Below are 9886 nucleotides of genomic sequence, written 5' to 3'. Positions count from 1 at the left end.
GCCCACCCCGCGCCGCGGCGGTGACAGCTCGCCGGACGGTCTCGCGAGATCGACGGAAGTCTCGCGAGAGCGGCGAGGTGCGCCCCTCCCCCCGCCCCGCGGCGGCGCCCCGCCCCGCGGCCCTCCCGCCGCCCCCGCCCGCCGCCGCGGCCGGATCCGTCCCTCGTCGCTGCGCCCTGGGCGGTGGGACGGGACGGGGAGGGGAGGAAGCGAGAGGAAGGGGAAGGGAAGAGGAGGAAGGAGGGGGGCGCTCGGCCCTGCGCAGTGAGCGATGTTTGTCCGCCATCGCGGCGGAGGAGGCGGGTGAAGGAAGCGTCGCCGCTGGAGCGAGGGCCCCGCGCCGCCGCCTCGTCTTCCGCCGCTCCCGCCTACCCCCCGCGGCCCGGCCGGCCCTCCGCGCAGCCTCGGGGGCCGCAGCCCGCAGCTAAGATCGCCGGCGGCCTCCCCCGCCCGGCCCCGGCCCCGCCGCCCCCCGCGCGTCCTCCGCGCCCCTCCCCAGGGGGGCGCCGCCGCCGCCGTCCCGAAGATGTCGAACCTGAGCAAGGGGACGGGCAGCCGGAAGGACACCAAGATGCGGATCCGAGCCTTCCCCGTGAGTACCGGCCCCGCCGGGCCTAGGCCGCCCGCGCCAGGCCCCGGCCTCCGCAGGCCTCGAGGCCTCACGCCCTGTCAGCCGGGGGGGGGGGGAAGCCGGGCCGGGCCGGCCGCGGGCCTGCGGGGGGCGGGCGGCTGTCAGTGGGCCGGGAGGCGCCGGGAACCGGGAGCGGCGCTGCGAGTCCGCCGCCGGTGGATGTTGGGGAACGGGGCTCCGCGGGCGCCCGCAGCCGGTCCTGAGGCACCGCGGTGCGGGGAGTCCACGCGCGGCAACGGGGCGGGGGGCGGCCGTCCGTTCTTTGTTTTCAAGGAAAAGGCCTCGGGGAAGGAGTGGAAGGTTACACGGCTTCGTCCACAAGGCTGGGTAGCTCCGGAAGGGGGGTGGGAGTCATTTGCGTCTTCCGGAGAGTTTCCTCGTCGAGAATTTATTTGACTCTCTGCGCTGTGAAAGAGACTCGAAGTCGTACGATTATGAGACTTAGGTGGCGGAGTGCCAGTTGTTGCTGTAAACATCGGGCACAGGTAACTTCCATGCCTGTTCTGTAGGGCCGTGGAAATGCCATCCCTTGGATTGCGGATGGGAACGAACCCAATTATTAATTTATTCTGCCGTCAAGCTTGCAGTGTTTTGACAGTTGGTTCAATTAAAGCTTAGAACAGAATAACAACTATGGGACTGTTAATGGCGGTGAGGAATGAGGGACAGAGGAAAGCTTCGGTCTGCCTGAGGTTTGCCAGGAAGTGTGTGTGTGTGTGTGTATGCATTCACCGATGTGTGTTAAAAAGAAGATACTTAGTTGAGTCACTGGCATGCGGGGCTTAGCGTAACTTTTTGATGTTACGCCTGATCCTGGTAGGTAGTAGTATAGAACTAATGAGCCCTGCCTTTATAGAGAAGCTGGGCGTACCTGTTTTATCTTATTTACTGACAAGAAGTGTATCAGTACGTTTGCTTCATGAAAAACCTTGCTGATAAAGTTGGATGATTCTCTGTATTTTCAGCAGCTTCTTTAGTCACAGTAATGTGACCGACTGCTTTCTGCTTCCCTCTACTTCTAATGGCCAACAGTTGCATTTAGTGGTAAAAGTCAAAACAAAGAAGGGTGCTGTGAAACTTAGGGCTTTTAGCTGGGCAGAGAGTTTTGGTCTCCGGGTTGTGTATATTTCTTTCAACAGTCTTTTATAAGATTGTCAGTTTTGTTAGGATATTTGGACTTGTAGGAATACAGTCTTACTGCAACGTTGCCAGGGCTTTACTGACAAAAAGAAGGCAAAGCTTTACAAAAATTAACCATGACATAAATAATGTGTATGTTTTATAACCAACTTTACAAAAAAAAAATAGCCATCTTTTGACTTGATGAACAGATTCATTTATCACAACTGAATACATGGATATGCATTAGCCAGCAACAGCAAACTCAACAAATGAGATCAACTTTCCAAGTGATTCTTTTTCAGTGCTGTTACCAATGAGCAAGTGAGATCAGGTTGGTGGCTGACGAATGCTCACACAGAGCTCAGCTCTTACAGAAGTGCAAGCATTGTCATCACTTTTTTTCTTCTAAAGCCATTCTTGTTCACGTTGTTTTTCTTGCAGTTTAAAAAAAAGAGTTTAGATTAAAAATCTGAACAAAACCCATCAAAGCTCCCCAAATTGTCATCTCCCTAAAATAACAGTGAGTACAAATAGGCATATAAGCATCTTAAACGCTTGGTGGTTTCTATAGACAGACAATTTTCCAAGTGTTTCATTCAGCGGATCTTCTTCTCTGAGACATTTTGTTGGCAATCCCGTTATCAGGTATTTATAGAGAAGAAACGGGTAGTTGGTTAAGAGATTTGGAGGGCTTTGCCTTGCACAGTTGCAGAATGCAATAGTCTAGGTTCCAGGTTAAAATCTTAACACAGATTTTGCAGAGCCCCAAGTGTTTGTGTAGCTTTAGTCCTGTGAATGGTGCCAGCGACTGCAGTGGGATTACTCATGTCAGTGAGGTTACATCTGTGTGCGGGATCGAGTCTATATTTAGAATGTGTACTATTCCTACTTCAGTTATGGATCTTCACTCTTTTATCTCACATTTGGTGCTTCTGCTCTTCACTTCTGAATTACGAGTGCCTTCAGAGGTGACTTTGTAGGCTTCTTCAGTTTTTGTTTGGTGCGGGTAGGTCTCCTTGTTCTGCTTTAGTTGGCTTTTCGTGCAGAGGTTGCTGCTGACTGTTGTGTGAAAGCAGAAGGAGCCAGATTGGATGGGTAAGGTTCCTGGAACGTAGCAATATTATGGAAACTCAATCCACGTAGGCTCTGTCCCTTTTCATGTTTTTATATTTTATTTTTAGACTTCTTCTCTGTCATTGTTATATCTTGCAATAACTGAAGGAGGGATCAGATAATATTTTATGAAATAATACAGCACGTGTTTTTAATTGGCAGTTAAGTAGAATTTCACAAACACCTTCTAAAACTACAAATGTTTCACCAAGCGATCTTAAAGTTTTGATATTTTTTCTAGATTCTTGTAGTTGTAGCAGGTCTCCTTTACTATTTGCTAACTCCAGTTATGTGCCATGTACTCTTTCTCTTACCTCACATTGAGGTCTTTTCTTACCTTGCACACATGGCATGCTGTTTTGCTAAGTGAGTTGTAAGACCGTTAAAAAATAATTAAGGAAAATATTTTCCTGCACATTTAACCTTTTTTTTTTTTAATTATTATTTTCTGTTCACAAGAGGGAAAAATTGTTTTCTTTACCTGATTTTAAACTATCTTATTAAAAAGAAATGTCTCCTCACGTCAAATTCAAATTAATGACAGTGATAATCTTTGCATCAGAAATTTCAGGAGCTCGTGAAAGTTTCACGTGCGTCCAGTGGAGCAAAGTGATGAGGTGGATGTGGCGTGGTGCAGTAATCTCACGTACTGCAGCTGGAGGCTTTCATTGTGCTGCTTTCGGTAACCACTTACAGGACTGTTAACTCTTTTATAACATGTAGCTGTTGTGTGTTTGTGTCAGACTGTCTGATACCATTCTATGTAGGGGCAGCATTAAAGCAGGAGTCGGAACTTAGTGTAAGGAGATTCTTGAGTGGTTGTAGGCTCTCTTTGGTTAAGCAACCTTTAAACTTTCCTGTTTCAAATTCATAAACACTGGAAAAAATATAAATATACTCTAGCTGGATGCTAGAAGAATGTAATGTGTGAAATGTCAAGTGATTGTCACTCATGTTAGTGGAATGTAGCTTGTTATTTTTTTATTATTTGGAGGAATGCAGTAGTATTTTTGCTAAATATGTAGTATGTGTCTTATGCAGAAATACAGGTTTGATACTCCCACAAAACATGGGTTCATTGCACTGGTTTTGAGAAGCGTTGGGGGTTGCTTTTCACACCCTCCCCCAGCTGAAAGTGCTCTCATGTCCCAGGCTGCCTCCTGCTGCTTAACTCTCAGCAAACCCGTTATTGCTGGCTAAAGGAATACTTTAAAACCTCTCAAACAATCTTACAGCAAATCTAATTTTAACATGATTTAGTTGACCTCTGAAAGGTGGTGCCAAAGAATGACAGTTCTGCACTTCAAGCTCTTGAAGAGATGTCTACAGCTGCAATCTGGCATGTATAATAAATTAGGTTTCCTGCAAGTGTGCTTGAGCTACTTGGCGTGGCTGTTTGGTTAAGGAAAATAGCAGCCTTAGATGTGCAGTGATGGGGAAGTTTTACAAAATAAAAAATGTCCATTTCTTAAAGGGATGAATAGTATATGAGAATTCAAAAAGAATTTGATAATTAAGTTTCAGAATTGATGCAAGTAGCATTAAGCTATGTCGAACAACATTTTAGTTTTTGAGTTATTTTTGCAAGAGTTCATCTTTCTTTTAAATCAGAACAGTAAAGGTCACCCTAAAGTTGGTGGATAGATGTTCTTGAGGACCAGGATAACCTAATGGTGGGGCATTGGGTTTGATTTCTATAGCTCTGTATGTTTGGGTTTGGTTTTTCCTTTCTTTTTAACCCTGGTGCTCTTAGTCAGTTTTGTTTCCTGCAGAGCTGTCTTCCCTCTCTATAACAAGACTGCAAAATAGTATTTTGCCAATTCTCAGAACTGTCTATTCTGGTGAATCACTGTTGTATGGTTACATTATGAATTCTGGAAAGCATTTGGAGGAATCCTACGCATGCATTTGAGACAGAATGAGTCTTTCAAGTGCGTGTATATAAGCTTCAGTGATTTTATTTGAAATACTTGTGCCCAAGAAAATTCTGGTTTCATGCAGTCTCATGGAAAAAGGCACTTTCAATCCGGTTTGTCAATTGATGTTACTCCTAAGTTTGCAGAACTTTCTTTGTGGAAAAAGTAGCTTCAGCTCTTGCACAAGAAAGCGCTGTAGCTCCTACATCCACTGATGTTGCTCCTTTCCTTTCAAATCTAGCACCTGCTGTTTTCGGCTTTGTATAGGTAGAGGGTTTTTTTTCCCCCCTCAGGGAATGCTGACTGCTTCTGTGGTTTGTTTTGGATTTGGGGGTATTTATGATACAAGTTGATATGAAGTTTGTTAAATTTATGCTGCAATTTGTAATGTGTCGATCTATCAAATCAAGAAGTTGGTGTAAATTCTATATCTTGCTTGAGTGTCTTGGAACAGGTAGACCCTAGAAAACACTGAACTGTAGTCAAGTTTTTAAATGGTCAGATTAGGCAAGCTACATTTGTATTTCTGCTTTGGCTTCTTCGGAGCATACCTGCTGTATGGCTGAGTGTGTTAGGTGGATGGGAAGATATAGGGGACAAGATGAGGGCAGAATTGGAAGATAGTTGACGGCAGGCTTCTTTGACTCTGATTAGAGTAACTCGATTCCACTGAGTGCTGCAGTTCAGTGCAGACCACCTACTTAACTTTGTGTTTTTCCATGGATGGCTTTGTGAATCCTGTTCTCAAATACTTACTTGCAAGAGCATCTTGGCTACTTAACTGCATAGTGTATACAGCATTTATAACAATGTTTTTTGTGAATTTATAACCTAGAAATAAAGAAAACCAAATAAATTCAAACTGTTTGTCTTTAATTGAAAGAAACAAGTGTTGTTTTGGTCTAAACTACAATTACAGAAATATGGGAATGCTTGCTCTTTGTTGGACAGTTAATCTTATGAAGGATTTCACATTTCCACAGATATATATATGTATCTGCACACAGACATTTTAAACAGAGTGCTATGAGCAGGCTGAATGTTCCAACATGAATTGTATCATTTTGAGAAGATGCTAACACTAATGCAAAGGTAGCCTTTGAATACTTAATGGTTTTTCTTTCTGTTTATTTCTAGCACGCTCTACAGATTCTCTTTCAGTTGTGGTCTAACCTAATCTCATTAGTATTTCTCAGTTCTACAGGCATTCAGGGTTCAGCTGCAAGTTTTCTGGTTCTTCCCTTTTTAGTTTATTAACTTTCCTTTTAGAGCTCGAGTTCTGAGCAGTCATCATTCCACGTGGTCTGAGGTTTGAGTACATGCCCCCATGAGCCATTGGAAAGAGTAGTGTTCTTTGAGGCTCTTGCCTGTGTTTGAAACTTGTTTCATTTTTGTGCAAGACTATAAAATAACCGCACTGGTGTTCTGTTAAGGTTTCATGCAGGTTGATTCAGTTGGAGCTTTTCAAGAGGCTCAGTAGTTTTCTCCTTCCCATTGTTGCATTGTACAGTAGTACACTATTAAGCAGGAATCACCATTTTTTCCCGTTAGACAGTGATGAAAGGGCTTTATGAGAGTTGCAGGAAAAACTGATCAATATTTTCTGCTATTGTACATTATAATTTAGAATAATATATAACAGAAACAGGGTATTTTTTTTCTTGAAAAATCATGATTGTTAAATTTTTTCAGTTTGCACAAGTATATATGATGAAACATAGCATTATTTCTCCGAATTTCAAATACGTATCTTCAAGTCTTTGGCAGGAACTTCTAAATTTTCTTTACCACCACTGATGTATCCTGTCTGATAACCTGTGTGTGGTTAGAGCACTTTGTGACAGACTGGGACAGATTTTTGTAGGATAGCTGAGATGAGTGCATTCACAAAAAGCCCTGAAATTATGTTACGCTCTGAAGCAGGCTCTTGATTTTGTGAGTACTGAATATTATCTTTGGTTGCTAGAAGCTGAACGTGTGGAAAACCAACTCTTGAGAAAGAGGTAGCATTGGTTTCTTATTCCAAATCAGTTTTTGAGGAGACAAGGAATAGGAAAGCGTTAGAATAGAAAACTGCAGCATGCCCAAAGGCATTTTGTCATTGTATGATGGTTTTATTTTAATGAAGTTCAGTTAAAGGCAACATAAACTTATAACTCGTTAATGGTTCTTCTCTAAAGATGTAGGCTTTGGAGTATCATTAGAAGTAAATACTGTTACACAAACAGCTCCTATACAGGTATTTTTAACATACACGCTTTAGGGAAGGAAAACAATTCTGTGTTTAATCTGTGAGTACAACTGGGAGTGTAGCAGTGCTGGGAGCAGCTGCAGGCCGGGTGGCCGTTGGAGCCGTTGGAGGCTGCCTGTGCCATGTTGAGGTGCTTTGAGTGGAGAAGGAGGGAGCCAGATATCCCAGTGGTGTTTATGGGATCTGGTGTTTTTTAGGTTGTAGGCAATTTTCCTTTCTGCTCTGAAGTCTCTACATCATTGGAAGCAATTCTAGTGGAGGACTGAGCCACCTTCCTTCTGCTGCAGCCAAGAGCTCACTCACTCAGCAAGTAGGTGGCTTTTTGGAGCCGGCACTCGGACTTACTGTGTGCTCGATTGCGTCTGTTCACATAGTCCTCAGGCTTTGAAAAGCGTGTCCTTGGCTGCTGTTAAGAGCTTTATTGCAGAGTGAAATGCTAAGTGGCTTCTGGCCTATGTTTGCAAATGGTGAAAGGCATGTCCGCTGGTTTGTAAAACTTAGTGCCGATGTTTCACCATCTGTCACTTCACCATTGAGAAGAGCCTGTTAGACAGGTACAGGGCACTGAGCTGGGGTGGTGCAGCCAGTCCCTGTGTGTCCCAGGTGCCATCCAGCATGCAGCACGCTGCTGGCGGGTGGGTGGGAGGCTCACTGCTCAGCTCTGCTCCATTCCTCTTCTCTTCTGGGGAGGTTGTGATATTTTAACAGCAGCCGTGCTTTGTATTTTCTGCCATTACACAAATTCTCAGAATTTTCTTCTATAACTTTAGTTTGGGAAAACTTGTCTTGGCATCACTACTTCTGAAGTGAGTTCAGAGGACACCTCTTGTTTTTCCTCAGAATACCAATACTTGGTTTTACTCTTTTGCCAGGGTATAAATGGACGCTTTTGGTGTCAAATTTTTATATTTATTTCTATGTGTCATCAGAATGGATTTTCTTATTTTCTGAGTTAAGCAATCCTAACTCTGTACTTCTCCTTCCCCCACCAAGGCTGCGTTTTGCACCTCAGGTTATCAATGTGAAGCCAGTCAGAGCAACAAAGGTTACCGAATAAGCCTAAAAGTTATTTCAAGTCTGAAAATTCTTCTATTACCTTACAAAATGGAACATGGAGTATTGGACATTTTGAAGTGTAAGCTGCGATCTAAGCTTCGGCTCTCAACAGTTTCCAAATTAGCAAGAGAGGTTTCAGAAGTATGTGTGGTTTTCTCACCCTTGTTAGGTTGAAGCGTTCATGGGAAGAAAGTAGCTGCATGATAGGTGGTTTATAATCTTCCTCCATTTTCAGGCATGGTGGTAATGATTGCTGTGGAAATGTCACGGAATGTTTCTGAAAGAGCTGTGGTAAATAATACAGGCAGTGTCACTCTTCTGGCTGTGTAAGCACTTCCATTCTATAGCAGTGACAACTGTCTTTTGAATTAGAACTTCCAATTTTTTGCCTCTTAACAATTCAGATTTTCCAGAAGCTTGAACAAAACTAACTGTTTTTTTTTTATATACAACTTCTAAGCAGGTTTTCTGTTTGGCTGGCAGGTGGGCAAAAGTTTGCACCTGTATTAAATAACATTCTGCTGTCATCTTAGGTTAGAGCATTTAAGTTTAGGATAAAGTCTCTAGTGTAATTAGCAGAGGCTTTGAAATGTTGAAGGGAAGTTAATTTTCATCTCTTCTTTTTCTCCCTGTTATGATGTATCCAGGCTCCCTAGAGGACGTCTTTCCTTGCTGACTAAAGTAGGCATATATTTCAAGGAGTTTGGGCCTTGCAGAAAACAAATAGTAAGACAGATGAGGCAGTTAGGCTTTGTGTAAGTGATCTTGGGCGTAGTATTTGCTAACTGTGACTGTCCTGTGTTGTTACTTAACCTACTTGGTGGCATTTTAAAAATTAATTTATTTTTACAGAATCTTAAGAGCTGCTCTGTGTGAATCCATATGTAGCAATAAGTGGACAATGTGAAGCTGTGAGCATCTTTCATTTTTCCCTCACTATTCAAACAAGTATTATTCTGCCTTTATCTGTATTAATGAGTGATGGTTTGAAGGTGCATTTTTGGGTATCATAAATTACAAATTAAAATCCTGAATTGGTTTCAAGACGGTGTAACGTAGTTTGTGAATTTCTCCTGGTGGGCTGGCAGGGAAGGAAAAGGCTGAGGCTGTCTTATCCACAGACTTGCACTTGAAGTGCTTGAGTTTGCATCTCTGATGGAAAGATGGAAAGGATTAGCAAATGTGAGGCACTAGAAATCAGTGAACGTGCATGAAACTTGCTCTGAAGGAAGTGGATGCTGTTGTAATATACTCCTGCTGTTTACATCTATCAAAAGGTAATGTTTTAATCTCAAGCAGTGTTTAGAGAGCTGACAAAATATTTAGTCTTTTACACTTGTGGTATGCTGTGAATCAGTTTTGTGGAAGACTTGACCTTAGTCTTTGAGTATCCGATGCATTCTCAGAGCTGTGTATTAGGAGTTACAAACACTTTGCGTCGATTCAGTGTTGGGAAAGCATGCAAAGGCCTGTAACTGGAAAGATGTGTGTCGTCAGAGAATTGATATAATTTAGACTGTACTTTGTGTTTATTCATAACTGATTGCTGCTCAGGTTTACAGTCCTTAATCCCAGTTCATTTGAGGCAGGTGCTGGGGTGTTCTGCCTTATTTTTCTGCTTTCCATCAGGACGCTGTATTCTACAGATCTGTAAGACTACAACTAGAGGGGCACTGGGGGAGAAAGAGGAAATAGTGATTTAAAAATAAGGAAAAAAAAACAAATGCTGGTAAGTTGAAGTGCATTGTTAGCTCAGGATTAGTCTCATTCTTCTGAGACTGTGACTAAAACATAGAA

General features: G+C 43.2%; 1 protein-coding gene across 1 annotated transcript in view; it reads left to right on the top strand.

The window, feature by feature from the left end:
- Nucleotides 1–314: 314 nt before the first annotated feature.
- CUL3 (cullin 3) overlaps nucleotides 315–9886 on the top strand; it is a 43313-nt gene continuing 33741 nt past the window's right edge. Inside the window, exon 1 of the mRNA XM_072344466.1 lies at nucleotides 315–592. Coding sequence (XP_072200567.1) covers nucleotides 527–592 — 66 coding nt within the window. The 5' untranslated portion in view covers nucleotides 315–526. The remainder of the gene's footprint in view (nucleotides 593–9886) is intronic.

The sequence above is a fragment of the Excalfactoria chinensis genome, chromosome 9 (assembly GCF_039878825.1).
Source record: "Excalfactoria chinensis isolate bCotChi1 chromosome 9, bCotChi1.hap2, whole genome shotgun sequence".
NCBI classification, from domain to species: Eukaryota; Metazoa; Chordata; class Aves; order Galliformes; family Phasianidae; genus Excalfactoria; species Excalfactoria chinensis.
The sequence above is the reverse complement of the archived record's forward strand: the minus strand, read 5'-3'. Positions and strand labels throughout refer to the sequence as shown.